Genomic DNA, 20702 nt, shown 5'->3' on the forward strand with positions numbered 1-20702 from the left:
CATCTGGCTTATCTTTCTATTTTTGTCCTCACTGGCATATGGCACTACAAATAATCAGGAGATGACTACCCTTGAGGCCCTGCTTTTTAACTTCTTACCTAACTCCCTACACTCATTCCGCAGGACCTCATACATTTTTCTATCTATGTTGTTTGTACCAATGTGTACAATGACTTCTGGCTGTTCACCCTCCCCCTTCAGAATGTTCTGCAACCGCTCAGAGACTTCCTTGACGCTGGCACCCAGGAGGAAACACACCATCCTGACGTCTCTTCTGCACCTACAGTATCTCCTGTCTGTCCCCCTCACTATCGAGTCCCCTATCAGCAACGCTCTGTCTGACTGCACCCTTTCTCTCTGAGCCTAACAGCCAGTCTGACTGCTGCTGCTAGCCCCTGAAAGGTCAGCGCCCAACAGTATCAAAAGAGGTATACCAGTCAGTGAGGGGAATGGCCACAGAGGAATCCTGCATTGTCTGCCTTTCCTGGTGGTCACCCAACCACCTGCAGCCTGCATCTTAGGTGTGACCACCTCACAAAAACTCTTATCAAGATATTCTCAGCATCCCCGATGATCCTGAGTGCATCCAGCTGCAGCTACCCCCAGGTGCACTTCTCACAGGTACAGTCACCAGGGACACTGCAAGTCTCCCTGAACTCCCACTTCCAGCAAGAGGAGCATGCCGCAATCCTAACTGCCATCCTGGCTGCTCTAAGTATTGAAAAAAATAAGTTAAAGAGACCTTACGTGCTCCTACCTGTACATCTGCTCAGCCTCCTCTCACCAAAGCCTCTCAAGCCAAAGCGTCAGCACTTCCACTCTAATTCTGACCCACCCTTCCAATTGCCATTCCCTTGTACACTTAAGATATAATAACCTTACCTTGCTTTTCCTCCTCACAGTGCCCTTATTTTTAGTTAGAGAGGGAGGGAGGGAAACACTCATGTAGAGTTTTGGGCTTAATCTCCCCTTGACACTAGTTCCTTTGCAATCTGCTGTTCAGTCGTGCTAACTGTGTCAACGTCTCCAAGAATTCCTCTCACTGACGTCTCTCTGCTGCCCTCTGATTCGATTCATGAGTTCCCATATACAGCAGCCTTGACACATCACCTGTCCTGCCATTCTTATGTGTTTTAATTAATTAATTAACTTAGGAACCCTTAGGAGTGTTGACAGGATAGAAATCTGGGTGCACATGTCCACCGATCACTGAAAGTGGCAACGTAGGTGGGTAAGGTAGTCAAAAAAGCATACGGCATCCTTCCCTTCATCGGTCGGGGCATTGAGTATAAAAATTGGCAAGTCATGCTGCCGCTGTACAGAACCTTAGTTAGGCCTTATTTAGAATATTATGTACAATTCTGGTCACCACACTACCAGAAGGATGTGGATGCTTTGGAGAGGATACAGAAGAGGTTTACCAGGATGTTGCCTGCTCTGGGGGGGTATTAGCGATGAGGAGAGGTTGGATAAACTCAGTTTATTCTCAATGGAATGACAGAGGCTGAGGGGTGACCAGTTAGAGGTCTACAAGATTATAAGTGGCATGGACAGAGTGGATAGTCAGATGCTCTTTCCCAGGGTAGAAAAGTCAAATACTAGGGGACATAGGGTTTAAGGTGTGCAGGGAAAAATTTGGAGATGTGCGAGACAAGTTTTTTTACACAGAGGATGGTGAATGTCTGGAATGCGCTGTCTGGGGAGGTAGTGGGAGCAGGTATGATCGTGGCATTTAAGGTGCAACTAGATGAATACATGAATAGGATGGGAATGGAAGGATATGGACTATGTAAGTGCATACGGTTTTAGTTTAGGCAGGCATCATGATCGGTGCAGGCTTGGAGGGCCGAAGGGCCTGTTCCTGTGCTGTACTTTTTCTTTGTTCTTTGTTTCTCAATTATTTATTTTCATTTATGCATATATTTACTGCATATTCACCACATACTCACGAAACAGCAAGCTTATTCCCAAATTCCTACAGGGTCAAAATGTTAGATAAAATAAACAAATACCTCCCTCCCCTTTTCACCAAACTTGCTCAACTCAAACTCTCAGAATTCCATTGAGGTCACACTCCAGCATGTTTATGCTCACTGCCAGTCTCTTTTCACTCTCTCTTCTTTTATTTGTTTTTCACCCTGCCATTGAATCTTCTGGATTTCAATTGTATTTTCTACTCAATCCCCTTCCTAACAGCACTGTACATGTACCTACACCGCAGGGACTGCAGTGGTTTAATAAAGCATTTATGTACTATTATCTGATTTGGGATGGGCAATAAATGCTGGTCTAGCCATGACATCCACAAATTTAAAATCACATTTCTTTGTCTAAATTTCTAACTCATTTGTTTGCCCTCCCTTTCAAGGTAATATACTGAGATTGTGCCCTGATCATCTTTTCTTTCGAGATAGCCCATTCAGCTACCTATTTTCCAGCCAACCTATTTATCTGACAGAGATATGTTCGTACTCCATTGAAGTTGGCTCTCCCAGAGTTAATTTTTCTTTCTCTGGACTGTTCATTGTCCTTTTCCATAGTCAGCCTAAAATGTATGTTACAATGTTCATTGTAACGTAAATGTACTCTGACTGAAACATGATCTTCTTGGCCACCTCATTTCTGTTACTGAAGCAATGCTATATCCTCATGATCCCCACACAGAAAGGAGCTTCTCCACTGTTTTCAAGTAAATAAGCAAGAACTTCGCGAGTCTGCTTACAAGTGAACACAGAGTGAAAATATCTCAGGAAAGGTCGGGTTTTCATTCAGTGACCATACCCTACTTTGCTGTCGACCTCACAAAATCTGCAGTTAGGTTTAAGTCAAATTGGCGATGATGTCATTGGTCGTGACTTTTGAATCTTACTTCGGAGTCCTTATGACAATATTGCACTCAGAAGTGGACCAAAGGACAAGGGTGGTTGGATTGAAATTGAGGCAATTGTTTCAATGATTTTTTCAAACTGTAATGAGAAGGGAGATTAAGAGCATATGCAAATTTTAAAAAGATCATCTTGTTTGAGGACTGCAAGGCAACTGCAATTTCTGGGGAGTCAACTTAATCTGGAATTACATTAAGGCCAGTTGGGGGGGCCTAAACTGCTAACCCTGCTGGAAACGGTCTGTCTATAAATTTAGGCTGATTTATTTACTTAGCGAATGCAAAGTCCTTAAGCCAAGAAGTTTCTTCCAGTTCTGCTGTGCTGAGTGTGGCTAGGCTTCTGCTGAGTCTGGTATTTGGACACCCTTCTCTGATCATAGAATCATGATGTGGTGCATAGTTTGCTCTCTCCCACAGGCACATAGCTGGCTGACACAATATGAAGCTGGTTGCTTTTAGGGGGTGTAGAGCTCGCTCAATAATGCATCCCTTCAAATTAGTAGGATTGTCAACATGACCTCCCAGCTCATATCCCATTCCTTCCTCACCCTAATACCTATACTCCTTAGCTCCATTGATGTGGGAGAAGAACAAGGGGTTGGGGCAGCTAAAATTAATATGGCTGAAAAAATGAAGTGATTAATAACATTTTCACTGACATGAAGACAGACCTCCAGGGGTGTGTTTTCAGCCTAAAAGACATTAAAGGAAGCATGGCTTCACGGTATTGTCACTGGATAAAACAAAATTCATTTCCTCTTCTTTTTGCGGCTATGACTCATCTTTCATTCCTCATCCTACATCCTATAAATATTTCCCACTTTCTATGCCTTTTAGCTTTGACAAAGGGTCATCTGGACTCAAAACGTCAGCTCTTTTCTCTTCTTACTGTTGATGCCAGACCTGCTGAGATGATGGCAATAATGGATGATTTTAATATGCACATAGCGTGGAAGAATCAAATTGGCAAGGGTGGCCTGGAGGCAGAATTCATTGAATGCATTAGAGATTGTTTCTTGGAACAGTATGTTGTGGAACCAACCAGGGAGCAGGCTACTCTGGATTTGGTATTGTATAATGAGGAGGGATCAATTGATGACCTCATTGTTAAGGATCCTCTAGGGAGTAGTGACCATAGTATGATAGAATTCAAAATTCAGTTTGCGAATACTTACAGGTGGTACAGTTGGTATTCGCATTCTAACCATTATTCTGTAAATTGAGTTTGTGTCTTTATATGCCCTGTTTGTGAACAGAATTCCCACTCACCTGAAGAAGGAGCTTAAGGCTCCAAAAGCTTGTATGGCTTTTGCTACCAAATAAACCTGTTGGACTTTAACCTGGTGTTGTTAAACTTCTTACTGTGTTTACCCCAGTCCAAAGCCGGCATCTCCACATCATGAACACAGATGGCAGAGATGCTAAATCAATACTTTGCCTCAGTTTTCACAGTGGAGGACACCAGTACCATTCCTACAGGAACAGGCAAGTCAGAGGTAATAGAAAGAGTAGAAATTAGAACAATCAACATTGATAGGGAAAAGGTACTCAGCAAACTATTGGGATTGAGGGCAGATAAGTCCCCTGGGCCTGATGGCCTACATCTTGGGGTATTAGAAGAAGTGGCGGAGATAGTGGATCCATTGGTTATAATACTCCAAAATTCCCAGACACAGGAAAGATTCCAATGGATCGGAAAATGCTAATATAACGCCCTTATTCAAAAAGGGAAGGAGCTGAAATGTGGAAAATTACACGCCAGTTAGTTTAACATCTGTTGTTAGAATCAATTATCAAGGAAGCAATATCAGGATATTTGGAAAGTCAAAACACTATCCATCAGAATCAGCATGGTTTTATGAAAGGCAAATCGTGTTTGACCAGTTCGCTAAAGTTCTTTGAGGATGTAACAAGCAAAGTGGATAATAGGAATCCTGTAGATGCAGTATATCTGGACTTCCAAAGGCGTTTGATGAGGTGCCACACAAAAGGTTAATTCACAAGGTTAGATCATATGGGATTGGTTGTAATTTATTAGCTTGGATAGGTGACTGGCTGCTGGACAGAACACAGTAAGAGTTTTAACAACACCAGGTTAAAGTCCAACAGGTTTATTTGGTCGCAAATATCATTAGCTTTCGGAGCGCTGCTCCTTCATCAGATGGAGTGGAAATCTGCTCTCAAACAGGGCACAGAGACACAAAATCAAGTTACAGAATACTGATTAGAATGCGAATCCCTACAGCCAACCAGCTTAAAGATACAGACAATGTGAGTGGAGGGGGGATTAAGCACAGGTTAAAGAGATGTGTATTGTCTCGGAGGAGCGCTCCGAAAGCTAATGCTGGACAGAAGACAGAGTCGGGATTAAAAAAAAATTTCTGGATAGCAAAAAGTAACTAGTGGGGTGCTACAGGGTTTGACCCTTAGGCCCCAGCTTTTTACAATCTATATTAATGACTTGGATACAGGGATAGTAGGCTCTACAGCCAAATTTGCAGATGACATAAAAATAAACAGTAAGTTGCAATGAGGAAATAAGAACTTTACAAATGGATACAGATAGGTTAGGAGAGTGGGCCAAAATGTGGCAGATGGAGTTTAATGTGGGGAAGTGTGAGGTCATGCATTTTGGTCGCAAAAATTGGAAGGCGACTTATATCTAAATGGGGAGAGACTTCGGAGTGCTCCGGGGCAGAGGGATCTGGGTGTCCTCGTTCATGAGTCACAGAAAACTAGCAGGCAGGTACAGCAGATAATAAAGAAAGCAAATGGAATGTTGGCATTTATAGCAAAAGGAATAGGATATAAAGATAAGGAAGTATTGTTGCAACTACGCAAGGCATTGGTGAGGCCGCATCTGGAGTATTGTGCGCAGTTTTGATCCCCGTATTTGAGAAAAGATGTAGTGGCATTGGAGGCAGTTCAGAGGAGGTTCACTAAATTGATTCCAGAGATGGAGGGGTTTGTCATATGAAGAGAGACTGAACAGTTTAGGCCTATACATAAGAACATAAGAAATAGGAGCAGGAGTAGGCCATCTGGCCCTTCGAGCCTGCCCCGCCATTCAACAAGATCATGGCTGATTTGAAGCGAATCAGTTCCACTTACCCGCCTGCTCCCCATATCCCCTAATTCCCTTATCGATCAGAAAACTATCTACCCGTGATTTAAACATATTCAACGAGGAAGCCTCCACCACTTCAATGGGCAGAGAATTCCAGAGATTCACTACCCTCTGAGAGAAGAAGTTCCCCCTCAACTCTGTTCTGAACCGGCCCCCTCTTATTTTGAGGCGGTGCCCTCTAGTTCTGGTTTCCCTTCTAAGTGGAAAGAATCTCTCCACCTCTATGCTATCCAGCCCCTTCATTATCTTATATGTCTCTAAGATCACCCCTCATCCTTCTAAACTCCAACGAGTACAGACCCAATCTGTTCAATCTCTCCTCATAAGTTACACCCCTCATCTCCGGTATCAACCTGGTGAACCTTCTCTGCACTCCCTCCAAGGCCAATATATCCTTTCGCAAATAAGGGGACCAAAATTGCACACAGTACTCAAGTTGCGGCCTCACCAGTGCCTTGTACAGTTGCAGCAAGACCTCCCTGCTTTTATATTCTATCCCCCTCGCGATAAAGGCCAACATTCCATTCGCCTTCTTGATCACCTGCTGCACCTGCAGACTGAGTTTTTGCGATTCGTGCACAAGGACCCCCAGGTCTCTCTGCACAGTCGCACGTTGTAATTTTTCTCCATTTAAATAATATTCCAATTTACTATTATTTCTTCCAAAGTGGATAACCTCACATTTGCTAACGTTATATTCCATCTGCCGGATCCTCGCCCACTCGCTCAGCCTATCCAAATCTTTCTGCAGACTTTCCGCGTCCTCCACGCAATTCGCTTTCCCACTCACCTTCGTGTCATCAGCAAACTTGAATACCCTAGATTCAGTCCCCTCCTCCAGATCATCGATGTAAATGGTAAACAATTGAGGCCCCAGCACCGATCCCTGCGGCACGCCACTGGTCACCAACTGCCAACCAGAAAAGCACCCATTTATCCCAACTCTCTGCTTCCTGTTAGATAGCCAATCCCCAATCCACGCCAACACCTTACCCCTAACTCCGTGTATCCCAATCTTCTGCAGCAACCTTTTGTGAGGCACCTTATCGAACGCCTTCTGGAAATCTAAAAACACCACATCCACCGGTTCCCCTCTGTCAACCGCACTAGTGACATCTTCATAAAAGTCCAGTAGATTCGTCAAACACAACTTTCCCTTCATGGATCCATGCTGCGTCTGCTTGATCAAACCATTCTTATTCAGGTGCTCTGTTATTTCCTCTTTAATAATGGACTCTAGCATCTTCCCAACTACGGACGTTAAGCTAACCGGCCTGTAGTTACCCGCCTTTTGTCTACTTCCTTTTTTAAACAGCGGCGTAACAGTAGCTGTTTTCCAGTCAGCCGGCACTACCCCAGAGTCCAGCGAATTTTGATAAATTACTACTAACGCATCTGCTATTACCTCAGCCATTTCTTTCAGTACCCTGGGATGCATTCCATCCGGGCCCGGGGACTTGTCTACCTTCAGTCCTTTTAGTCTACCAAGCACCACCTCCTTAGTAACAGTAATTGTATTAAGGACCTCCCCTCCCACCAACTCTCGATCTCTAATATTCGGCAAACTATTTGTGTCTTCCACCGTGAAGACCGACACAAAGAACTTATTGAAAGTCTCAGCCATTTCCTCGTTTTCCACTGTTAAATCCCCCCTCTCATCTTCCAAGGGTCCAACATTCACTCTAGCCACTCTATTCCTTTTTATATACTTGTAAAAACTTTTACTATCATTTTTTATATTTTGAGCTAGTTTAGTTTCATAATCTATCTTTCCTTTCTTAATCGCTTTCTTAGTCGTTCTTTGTTTTTCTTTAAAGCTTTCCCAATCCACTAATTCTCCACTATTTTTGGCAACTCTGTACGCATCTGATTTTATTTTAATACTCTCCTTTATTTCCTTCGTTATCCACGTCTGGTTATCCTTTTTCTTACAGTCCTTCTTTATCACCGGAATATATTTTTGCTGAGTACTTAAAAAAATCTCCTTAAAAATCCTCCACTGTTCCTCAGCTGTCCTACCTACCAGTCTGCTCGCCCAGTCTACATTAGCCAATTCCACCCTCATCCTATCGTACTCCCCTCTGTTCAAGCAAAGGACACTGGTTTGGGACCCTACTTTCTCACCCTCCATCTGTATCAGAAATTCCACCATATTATGATCACTCATCCCAAGAGGATCCTTCACAAGAAGATCCTTAATCCTACCTGTCTCATTGCACAGAACCAGATCCAAGATAGCTCGCTCTCTCGTAGGTTCTGTAACATACTGTTCAATGAAACAATCCAGACAGCATTCCAAGAACTCTTCCTCAAGCCCTCCATGTCCAATTTGAGTCGACCAATTAATATGTAGGTTAAAATCCTCCATGATAATTGCCGTTCCACTTTTGCACGCATCCATTATTTGCTTGTTTATAGCCCTCCCCACCTCTAAGTTATTATTTGGGGGCCTATAGACCACGCCTACCAGTGTCTTTCTCCCCCTACTATTCCTTATCTCCACCCACAACGATTCCACGTTTTGCTCCTTAGAGCCTATGTCGTCTCTCACTACCGTCCTGATATTATCCTTTATTAACAAAGCTACCCCACCTCCTTTTTCTACCCGCCTATCCTTCCTAAATGCCTGATAACCCTGTATATTCAGTTCCCAGTCCCGGTCACCCTGCAACCACGTTTCTGTGATGGACACTAGATCATATTCATTTGTATGGATTTGTGCCATCAACTCATTTACTTTGTTTCGAATGCTTCGTGCATTCAGGCAAAGTGTCTTTATGCCAGCCTTTTATCTGGACCCGGTTTGTTGAAGCGCTACTAACATCTCCCAAGCCCTCTCCTCCTTTAGCTAGTTGTTTATTCACTATACTCCTGGCATTAGAGTAGACACCTCTCAATCCTATGGTCTGACCTCTCCCCTTCTCTGTTCCCAGTCCACCTGCCCTCTTGCACTTCCTATAACCCTTCTCTGTTTGCGAGCTACCTTCCTCACTCTCAGTCACGTCACATTGATCCCCTCCCCCCAACCTATCTAGTTTAAACTCTCCCCAGTAGCCTTAGCCAACCTTCCTGCCAGGATATTGGTCCCCCTGGGATTCAAGTGCCACCAGTTTTTAGTATACAGGTCACACCTGCCCCTAAAGAGGTCCCAATGGTCCAGGAACCTGAATCCCTGCCCCCTGCACCATTCCCTCAGCCACACATTCATCCTCCACCTCACTCCATTCCTTTCCTCACCTTCCCGTGGCACAGGCAGCAATCCCGAGATTACTACCTTTGCTTTCCTCCTTCTCAGCTGTCTCCCTAATTCCCTATACTCTTTTTTCATGTTCCCTTCCCCCTTCTTACCCACATCAGTGGTACCAATATGTACCGCTACCTCCGGCTCCTCTCCCTCCCACCTCAGGATTTCTGGGACTCGCCCAGCGACATCCTGGATCCCAGCCCCAGGGAGGCAGACCACCATGCGAGACTCCCGCCTGCCTCCGCAAAATCCCCTGTCCGTCCCCCTGACTGTCGAGTCGCCGATTAATACCGCCTTCCTCCTCCTTTCCTTAGCCCTCTGAGTTACAGGGCCGGACTCCACCCCGGAGACACGGCCACTGCTGCTTCCCCCAGATGGGCTGTCCCCCCCAACAGTACTCAGACAGGAGTACTTGTTATGTAGGGGCACTTCCACCGGGGTGCTCTCAAACACCCGTGTTCTACCCTTCCTGGCTGTCACCCACTTGGCCTCCTCCCGTGGCCCTGGTGTGACAACCTGATGATAGCTCTTGTCTATCACCTCCTCATTCTCCCTCACCTGCCTAAGATCGTCAAGCTGCAGTTCCAGCTCCCTAACACGGGCCCTCAGGAACCGCAGCTCGACACACCCCTCACAGATGTGAATGTCCGGGAGGCCAGGTGCCTCCAGGACCTCCCACATACTGCACTGCGAGCAACACACTGGCTTAACACTCATATTTCACCCTTTCTTCCAAGGTACACAGAGAAAAGTAAATTAGAAATAAATTTAAAAAATAAGAAACTCACCCCTGCTCGCCCTTTCTGCCTAAGCCCGATGGCCAAAGCCCCTCAGTTCTCACTCAGTTCCCTCTCACTCCGCTGCCCGCTCCCAACGCTGCCGGTTAGATAGTGGGGACTGCCTTTTAAACCTCCCGTGCACTAAAAAAAAACTCAAAAGACCCTTCCCAGTAAACCCCGCGGCCACTGCCGGTTTCGCGCCAAAATTTAAAAATAATTAAATAAATAACTAACACCCGCGAAAAAGTACTTTAAATTAAATCTTACCCCAAAAATCCTGTCACCAGTCACACCTCTGCCTTTCTCCAAAGCAACAAAGAGGACTATTCCCCCCAACGAACTGACTTTTATATAACTTTTGACCCTTCCCAGTAAACCCCGCGGCCACTGCCGGTTTCGCGCCAAAATGTAAAAATAATTAAATAAATAAATAACACCCTTGAAAAAGTACTTTAAATTAAATCTTACCCCAAAATTCCTGTCACCAGTCACACCTCTGCCTTTCTCCAAAGCAACAATACTCTCTGGAATTTAGAAGAATGGGGGGAGATCAAATTGAGGTATTTAAGATGATACAAGGTATGGATAAAGTAGACTTGCAGTTATACTTCCGTTGGTGGAGCATTCTCAGATGAGAGGTCATAGTCTTAGGATAAGGGGTAGCAAATTTAAAACCGAGTTGAGGAGAAACTACTTCTCTCAAAGGGTTGTGAATCTATGGAATTTGCTACCCCAAAGTGCGGCGGATACTGGGACAGTGAGTAAATTTAAGGAGGAGTGAGACAGATTTTTAATTGTAATGGGTTGAAAGGTTATGGGAGAAGGCAGGGAAATGGGGATGAGGAGCATATCAGACATGATATGAGGTGAGGCCACATTGGATTTGGTACTGGGAAATGAACCGGGCCAAGTGTTAGATTTGGCTGTGGGAGAGCACTTTGGAGATAGTGACCACAATTCGGTGTCTTTTGTTATTGCAATGGAGAGGGATAGGGCTGTCCGGCAGGGCAAGGTTTACAATTGGGGGAGAGGTAATTATGATGCGATTAGGCAAGAATTAGGGGGCATAAGTTGGGAACAGAAACTATCAGGGAAAGGCACTAATGAAAAGTGGAACTTTTTCAAGGAACAAATACTGGGTGTCTTTGATGGGTATGTCCCTGTCAGGCAGGGAGGAAATGGCCGAGTGAGGGAACCATGGTTCACGAAAGAGGTGGAATGTCTTGTGAAAAGGAAGAGGAAAGCTTATGTAGGGATGAGGAAACAAGGTTCAGATGGCTCGATTGAGGGTTACAAGTTAGCAAGGAACGAGCTGAAAAAGGGGCTTAGGAGAGCTAGGAGGGGACATGAGAAGTCCTTGGCGGGTCAGATCAAGGAAAACCCCAAGGCTTTTTACTCTTATGTGAGGAATAAAAGAATGACCAGGGTGAGGTTAGGGCTGGTCAAGGACAGTAGTGGGAACTTGTGTATGGAGTCAGTGGAGATAGGTGAGGTGATGAATGAATACTTTTCTTCAGTGTTCACCAAGGAGAGGGGCCATGTTTTTGAGGAAAAGAAGGTGTTACAGGCTAATAGGCTGGAGGAAATAGTTGTTTGGAGGGAGGATGTCCTGGCAGTTTTGAATAAACTGAAGGTCGATAAGTCCCCTGGGCCTGATGAAATATATCCTAGGATATTTTGGGAGGCAAGGGATGAGATTGCAGAGCCTTTGGCTTTGATCTTTGGGTCCTCGCTGTCCACGGGGATGGTGCCAGAGGACTGGAGAGTGGCGAATGTTGTTCCTCTGTGTAAGAAAGGGAATAGAAATGACCCTGGTAATTATAGACCGGTTAGTCTTACTTCGGTGGTTGGTAAATTGATGGAAAAGGTCATTAGGGATGGGATTTACGACGATTTACAAAGATGCAGATTAATCCGGGATAGTCAGCACGCTGTTTAAAAAAGGAAGGAGACAAAAGGCGGGTAACTATAGGCCGGTCAGCTTAACGTCTGTAGTAGGGAAAATGCTGGAATCCATTATTAAAGAGGAGATAGCAGGGCATCTGGATAGAACATTTCTATGTTCTATCCAGATGCCCTGCTATCTCCTCTGGATAGAAATGGTTCGATCAATCAGACGCAGCATGGATTCATGAGGGGAAAGTCGTGCTTGACGAACATGTTGGATTTTTATGAAGATGTGACTAGGGCGGTTGATGGAGGAGAACCGGTGGATGCGGTGTTTTTGGATTTCCAAAAGGCGTTTGATAAGGTGCCCCATAAAAGGCTGCTGAAGAAGATTAGGGCACACGGAGTTGGGGGTAGTGTGTTAAAGTGGATAGGGGACTGGCTATCCGACAGGAAGCAAAGAGTCGGAATAAATGGGTGTTTTTCCGTTTGGAGGAAGGTAACTAGTGGCGTGCCGCAGGGATCGGTACTCGGGCCGCAACTCTTTACCATTTATATAGATGATCTGGAGGAGGGGACGGAGTGTAGGGTAACGAAGTTTGCAGACGACACAAAGATAAGTGGAAAAGTGAATCGTGTGGAGGACGGAGAAGATCTGCAGAGAGATTTGGACAGGCTGAGTGAGTGGGCGAGGATATGGCAAATGGAGTATAACGTTGAGAAATGCGAGGTTATACACTTTGGAGGAAATAAGAACAAATGGGATTACTATCTCAATGGAAACAAATTAAAACATGCTACCGTGCAAAGGGACCTGGGGGTCCTTGTGCATGAGACGCAAAAGCCCAGTCTGCAGGTACAACAGGTGATCAAGAAGGCAAATGGGATGTTGGCCTATATTGCGAGGGGGATAGAATATAAAAGCAGGGATGTCTTGATGCACCTGTACAGGGCATTGGTGAGGCCGCAGCTGGAATACTGTGTGCAGTATTGGTCCCCTTATATGAGGAAGGATATATTGGCATTGGAGGGAGTGCAGAGAAGGTTCACCAGGTTGATACCGGAGATGAGGGGTTTGGATTATGAGGAGAGGCTGAGGAGATTGGGTTTGTACTCGTTGGAGTTTAGAAGGATGAGGGGGGATCTTATGGAGACTTATAAGATAATGCGGGGGCTGGATAGGGTGGAGGCGGAGAGATTCTTTCCACTTAGTAAGGAAGTTAAAACTAGAGGACACAGCCTCAAAATAAAGGGGGGTCGGTTTAAGACAGAGTTGAGGAGGAACTTCTTCTCCCAGAGGGTGGTGAATCTCTGGAATTCTCTGCCCACTGAGGTGGTGGAGGCTACCTCGCTGAATATGTTTAAAGCGCGGATGGATGGATTCCTGATCGGTAAGGGAATTAAGGGTTATGGGGATCAGGCGGGTAAGTGGTACTGATCCACGTCAGATCAGCCATGATCTTATTGAATGGCGGGGCAGGCTCGAGGGGCTAGATGGCCTACTCCTGCTCCTATTTCTTATGTTCTTATGTTCTTATGATTTGTGAAGGGCAAGTCGTGCCTCACAAATTTGATAGAATTTTTTGAGGAGGTAACTAAGTGTGTTCATGAAGGTAGGGCAGTTGATGTCACATACATGGATTTTTGTAAGGCGTTTGATAAGGTCTCCCATGGTCGGCTTACGATGAAAGTGAGGTGTGGGATAGAGGGAAAGTTGGCCGATTGGATAGGTAACTGGTTGTCTGATCGAAGACAGAGGGTGGTGGTGGATGGAAAATATTCGGATTGGAGGCAGGTTGCTAGCGGAGTGCCACAGGGATCAGTGCTTGGTCCTCTGCTCTTTGTGATTTTTATTAATGACTTAGAGGAGGGGGCTGAAGGGTGGATCAATAAATTTGCTGATGACACCAAGATTGGTGGAGTAGTGGATGAGGTGGAGGGCTGTTGTAGGCTGCAAAGAGATATAGATAGGATGCAAAGCTGGGCTGAAAAATGGCAAATGGAGTTTAACCCTGATAAATGTGAGGTGATTCATTTTGGTAGGACTAATTTAAATGTGGATTACAGGGTCAAAGGTAGGGTTCTGAAGACTGTGGAGGAACAGAGAGATCTTGGCGTCCATATCCACAGATCTCTAAAGGTTGCCACTCAAGTGGATAGAGCTGTGAAGAAGGCCTATAGTGTGTTAGCTTTTATTAACAGGGGGTTGGAGTTTAAGAGCCGTGGGGTTATGCTGCAACTGTACAGGACCTTGGTGAGACCACATTTGGAATATTGTGTGCAGTTCTGGTCACCTCACTATAAGAAGGATGTGGAAGCACTGGAAAGAGTGCAGAGGAGATTTACCAGGATGCTGCCTGGTTTGGAGGGTAGGTCTTATGAGGAATGGTTGAGGGAGCTAGGGCTGTTCGCTCTGGAGCGGAGGAGGCTGAGGGGAGACTTAATAGAGGTTTATAAAATGATGAAGGGGACAGATAGAGTGAACGTTCAAAGACTATTTCCTCGGGTGGATGGAGCTATGACAAGGGGGCATAACTATAGGGTTCGTGGTGGGAGATATAGGAAGGATATCAGATGTAGGTTCTTTACGCAGAGAGTGGTTGGGGTGTGGAATGGACTGCCAGCAGTGATAGTGGAGTCAGACACTTTAGGAACATTTAAGCGGTTATTGGATAGGGACATGGAGCACACCAGGATGATCGGGAGTGAGATAGCTTGATCTTGGTTTCAGATAAAGCTCGGCACAACATCGTGGGCCGAAGGGCCTGTTCTGTGCTGTACTGTTCTATGTTCTAGGATCAAATGGTGGAGTGGACACGATGGGCCAAATAGCCTCATTCTGCCCCTATATCTTATGAACTTATGATCTATTTTCCAGCATTTTCTCTTTTGGTTTCATTGGTATTGTACCTGGCTAAGAGATAGATATCTCACCACTGTATCTTGCTGTCATGGAGAAAGCAGGGTGGCATGGTGGCACAGTGGTTAGCACTGCTGCCTCACTGCACCAGGGACCCGAGTTTGATTCCCGGCTTGGGTCACTGTCTATGTGGAGTTTGCTTGGTCTCCCTATGTCTGCATGGGTTTCCTCCAGGTGCTCCGGTTTCCTTCCACAGTCCGAATGACGTGCTGGTTGGGTGTATTGGTCGTGCTAAATTCTCCCTCAATGTGTCCGAACAGGCACTGGAGTGTGGCAACTAGGGGATTTTCACAGTAACTTCATTGCAGTGTTCATGTAAGCCTACTTGTGACAAATAAATAAACATAAATTTAATTTTCGCTGAAGGCTACTAAAGAGAACATAGTTTTAAATATAGTTAGTAGCACACATTTCTGCTTTGCTACTGATTGCAATTGTAGATTATAATCCAAATTGTTGTTCATCATTATCATTCCTCAGTTTAAAAAAAAAGCCTTAATTCTAGATTTTTATTCTTAATGAAACCTAGAGTAACCTATTCATTGTGAAGGAATTTTGTTTGAGACTTATGATAAGTATTAGACTGCAGTTTTTATGTGTTAAATTTGTTGCCCTAGATTTCAGAATTTGAACATACCAACCCTTGAGTCAGAAATTGAAGTTATAGTAGAACGTATTATCCAGCACTATGCAGGAGAGTTAATGTTCGTACACAAGGTAAGAATGGCGACTTTAAATTAAACCATTGCATTCGTGGGGGAACTGTAACTCTTGCAGGACAGGGAGCATATCATCAGAAAGCAATGGCTCACGAGTTGCAAGAATTTAAAGTGCACTGACCTGTCCTCCACAATTGCACTGAAAGGAAGGACTTGAGTTGTACTTTCACCTTAAAAGATGCCTGCTTTTTAAATCAGATTTTATGACTCTTACAGTGGGAAAATTATGGTGTTGGATGTCAGTGGTCAGGATAGGAGTGGGGTGTTGGACATGGGAGCACCCAGACACTTCTATATTGTAACTGTCCCTTTTATTCAGGAAATAAAAATTTGCTCAGAGGTTTGTTGAGCTGAACCATGTCAAGCATCTTTTGGAAGTCCACATACACCATGTTAACAGCATTGCTCTCAACGCGCTCTGTTACCTCTTCGAAAAACTTCACCAAATTACTTAACATAGAAAGAAACATAGAAAAACTACAGCACAAACAGGCCCTACGGCCCACAAGTTGTGCCGAACACATCCCTATCTTCTAGACCTACCTATAACCCTCCATCCTATTAAGCTCCATGTCCTCATCCAGGAGTCTCTTAAAAGACCCGATTGAGTTCGCCTCCACCACCACTGACGGCAACCGATTCCACTCGCCCACCACCCTCTGTGAAAAACTTACCCCTAACATTTCTCCTGTAACTACCCCCCAGCACCTTAAACCTGTGTCCTCTCGTAGCAGCCATTTCCACCCTGGGAAAAAGCCTCTGAGAGTCCACCCGATCTATGCCTCTCAATATCTTATATACCTCCATCAGGTCTCCTCTCATCTTACGTCTCTCCAAGGAGAAAAGACCGAGCTCCCTCAGCCTCTCCTCATAAGGCATGCCACTCAATCCAGGCAACATCCTTGTAAATCTCCTCTGCACCCTTTCAATCTTTTCCACATCCTTCCTGTAATGAGGCGACCAGAACTGAGCACAGTACTCCAAGTGGGGTCTGACGAGGGTCTTATATAGCTGCATCATTATCCCCGGACTCCTAAACTCAATCCCTCGATTGATAAAGGCCAGCACACCATACGCCTTCTTAACCACCTCCTCCACCTGCGGGGCCGATTTTAGAGTCCTATGGACCCGGACCCCAAGGTCCTTCTGATCCTTTACCGTACTAAGAGTCTTTCCCTTTATATTGTACTCCTTCATCCCAAAATGGACCACGACGCATTTATCTGGGTTGAAGTCCATCTGCCACTTCTCTGCCCAGTCTTGCATCCTATCTATGTCCCTCTGTAACTTCTGACATCCCTCTAGACTATCCACAACCCACCAACCTTCGTGTCATCGGCAAACTTACCAACCCATCCCTCCACTTCCTCATCCAGGTCATTTATGAAAATGACAAGTTTTTTAAAGTTTTCACATTATTCTTTCAGTTAGTAAATGTGAACCTCAATTTCTTTTCAGAAGTCACTATCTCTCCAAGATCATAACACAATCTCAGTCTTGAGTACATTTGTGACTGAGCATCCATAGTCTGATGGAGTTGAGAATTCCAAATATTTACAATTAAGTGAGGATAATTTTCCTCTTTTCAGTGGTAAATGGACAACATATTAATCTTTAATCTATTATTCAGATTCCTCAGTGAGGAAAACCATCATTATAAAATATTTGCACAAATCCCCACCACTTTATATTTTAGCAAAATGAGAGTACCGAAAGATATGAGTCCTTCAGGAAAGAAAGGTAAAACGGAAAGGGAACATTTAAGTAAAGAGAGGACAGTAAATTTAAGTGAATAAGCTAATATTAGCTATGCACTACTGATGGAGTTTATTCCCCTTGACTCTGCTGTTACCTCTAAATCGAACATTTGTTTCATGAATGCAGCATAGTCTGTATTGAACTCCTTCTTCCGAGGATCCAGAATGTCATAATGACTCTTTTTCAGACTTAGATAGATATTCTGGAATTTGATTGCCAAAATCTCTATTCCTTCAATTGTAGAATTCTGCAATGCAGAAAATGTTTTCACTGCTTTGACCATTTCTATGATCTTTGCCAGTCTCTTGCAAAGATGGAGATTAATGTGGATAAATGTGGCTTGCCCAAAGGAGGCAGAGAGTGGGTATGGATGGATTTTTTTCTAAATGGAGGTCGGTCACCAGTGGTGTGCCCCAGGGATCTGTTCTGGGACCCTGAGGGAGCTGTTTGTCATTTTCATAAATGACCTGGATGAGGAAGTGGAGGGATGGGTTGGTAAGTTTGCCGACGACACAAAGGTTGGTGGGGTTGTGGATAGTCTGGAGGGATGTCAGAAGTTACAGAGGGACATAGATAGGATGCAAGACTGGGCAGAGAAGTGGCAGATGGACTTCAACCCAGATAAATGCGTACTGGTCCATATTGGCAGGTCAAATGGGATGAAGGAGTACAATATAAAGGGAAAGACTCTTCGTACTGTAGAGGATCAGAAGGACCTTGGGGTCCGGGTCCATAAGACTCTAAAATCGGCCCCGCAGCTGGAGGAGGTGGTTAAGAAGGCGTATGGTGTGCTGGCCTTTATCAATCGAGGGATTGAGTTTCGGAGTCTGGGGATAATGATGCAGCTATACAAGACCCTCGTCAGACCCCACTTGGAGTACTGTGCTCAGTTCTGGTCGCCTCATTACAGGAAGGATGTGGAAAAGATTGAAAGGGTGCAGAGGAGATTTACAAGGATGTTGCCTGGATTGAGTGGCATGCCTTATGAGGATAGGCTGAGGGAGCTTGGTCTTTTCTCCTTGGAGAGACGTAGGATGAGAGGAGACCTGATAGAGGTATACAAGATGTTGAGAGGGATAGATCGGGTGGACTCTCAAAAGCTTTTTCCCAGGGTGGAAATGGTTGCTACGAGAGGACACAGGTTTAAGGTGCTGGGGGGTAGGTACAGGGGAGATGTTAGAGGTAAGTTTTTCACACAGAGGGTGGTGGGCGAGTGGAATCGGCTGCCGTCAGTGATGGTGGAGGCAAACTCAATAGGGTCTTTTAAGAGACTCCTGGATGAGTACATGGGACTTAATAGGATGGAGGGTTATAGGTAGGCCTAAAAGGTAGGGATATGTTTGGCACAACTTGTGGGGCTGAAGGGCCTGTTTTTGTGCTGTAGTTTTTCTATGTTTCTAAATCCGAGGTTATCCATTCTGGCCAGAAAAATAAAAGGGCAAATTATTATTTAAATGAGAAACAGATTCAAAAGGCAACTGTGCAGAGGGATCTGGGTGTCCTTGGGCATGAATCTCTGAAAGTGGATATGCAGTTGTAGAATGTTATAAGGAAGGCAAATGGAATCTTGGCACTTATTGCAAAGGATCTAGAGTACAAAAGTAGAGAAGTACAATTGTATAAGTACAGTTTTGATCATCTTCTTTGAGGAAAGTTGTGGTGGCACTGGAGGATATAAATCGATTTGAGTCTTGGGCACTGAAATGACAGATGGAGTTTAATCCAGGGCAACATGGTGGCACAGTGGTTAGCACTGTTGCCTCACAGCATCTGGGACCCAGTTTCAATTCTGGCCTCAGGTCACCATCTGTATGTAATTTGCACATTCCCCGTGTCTGCGTTGGTCTCCTCCGGGTGCTCTGGTTTCCTCCCACAGTCCAAAGAACCTAACCTGTGGTTAGGTTGATTGCACAGTAAGAAGTCTCACAACACCAGGTTAAAGTCCAACAGGTTTATTTGGTAGCAAATACCATAAGCTTTCGGAGCGCTGCCCCTTCGTCAGATGGAGAGTTGACCATATTAAATTGACCCTTGTGTCAGGGGATTAGCAGGGTAAATATGTGGGGTTACGCGAATAGGGCCTGGGTGGGCTTGTGGTTGGTGGAGACTCGATTGGTTGAATGCACTGTAGGGATTCTATAGAAACATAGAAGATAGGAGCAGGAGGAGGCCAGCTGGCCCTTCGAGCCTGCTCCACCATTCATTATGATCATGGCTGATCATCCAACTCAATAGCCTAATCCCCATAACCTTTGATCTCATTCGTCCCAAGTGCTAAATGTTAATGCTATGATTCTAGGGATTCTATGAAATGTGAGGTGATGCATTTTGGAGGATCAAATTTAGGTATGAATTATAGGTATGAATTATACTACAGCCAGGGACACCCATGTCCCACGAATGAATAAAAAAAATAATGGCAGAACCCTTAGAAACATTAACAGACAGAGGGATCTGGGTGTGCAGGTCCACAGATTTCTAAAAGTGGCAACATAGGTGACCAAGGTGATTAAGAAGGCATGCTTGCCTTCATCAGCTGGGGCACTGAGGACAGGAGTTGGGAAATCATGTTGCAGCTATATAAAACCTTGTTTAGGCCTCATTTGGTGTATTGCATGCAGTTCTGGTCACCACATTATCAGAAAGACGTGGAAGCTTTGGAGAGTGTACAAAAAACATTCACCAGGATGTTGCCTGGTCTTGACGGTGAGGAGAGGTTGAATAAACTAAGATTTGTTAGTATACAGTGAAAAGTATTGTTGCGCACTGTACAGTTAAAGCATACTGTACATAGAGAAGGAAAGAAGAGAGTGCAGAATGTAGTGTTGCAGTCACAGATAGGGTGTAGAGAAAGATCAACGATCAACTTAATACAAGATAGGTCAATTTAAAAGTCTGATACCAAGCTGTGATACAACCAGAAAGAATGCTTTCTATGGTGCATCTGTAAAAGTTGGTGAGAGTTGTTGCATACATGTCAAATTTCCTTCGCCCTTTGAGAAAGCAGAGGCATTGGTAGGCTTTCTTAACTATAACGTCAGCATGAAGGGATCAGGACAGGTTTTTGGTCATCTGGACACCAGAAACTTGAAGTTCTCGTTCATTTCCACTTCGCCCCATTGATGTAGAGAGGGGCATGTCCTCCACTGCACTTCCTGAAGTCATGAATATCTCCTTCATTTTGTTGACATTGACAGAGAGATTATTATAATTTCAGTAAGTGCAGGGAAGGTGGTAAAAGAGGGGGAGGTGTGGCATTGTTAGTCAAGGACAGTATTACGGTGGCAGAAAGGACATTTGATGAGGACTCGTCTACTGAGGTAGTTTGGGCTGAGGTTAGAAACAGGAAAGGAGAGGTCACCCTGTTGGGAGTTTTTTATAGAC

The 20702-nt window shown here is 44.7% G+C and overlaps 1 protein-coding gene across 1 annotated transcript in view; it reads left to right on the top strand.

Annotated features, from left to right (window-relative positions):
* The window catches only part of LOC144493944 (dynein axonemal heavy chain 8-like), a 1661706-nt gene that overhangs the window by 218115 nt on the left and 1422889 nt on the right, over positions 1-20702 (top strand). The window contains exon 14 of the mRNA XM_078213521.1: positions 15459-15558. Within this exon, the coding sequence (XP_078069647.1) occupies positions 15459-15558 (100 nt within the window). The remainder of the gene's footprint in view (positions 1-15458; positions 15559-20702) is intronic.

The sequence above is a fragment of the Mustelus asterias genome, chromosome 5 (genome assembly GCF_964213995.1).
Source record: "Mustelus asterias chromosome 5, sMusAst1.hap1.1, whole genome shotgun sequence".
NCBI classification, from domain to species: domain Eukaryota; kingdom Metazoa; phylum Chordata; class Chondrichthyes; order Carcharhiniformes; family Triakidae; genus Mustelus; species Mustelus asterias.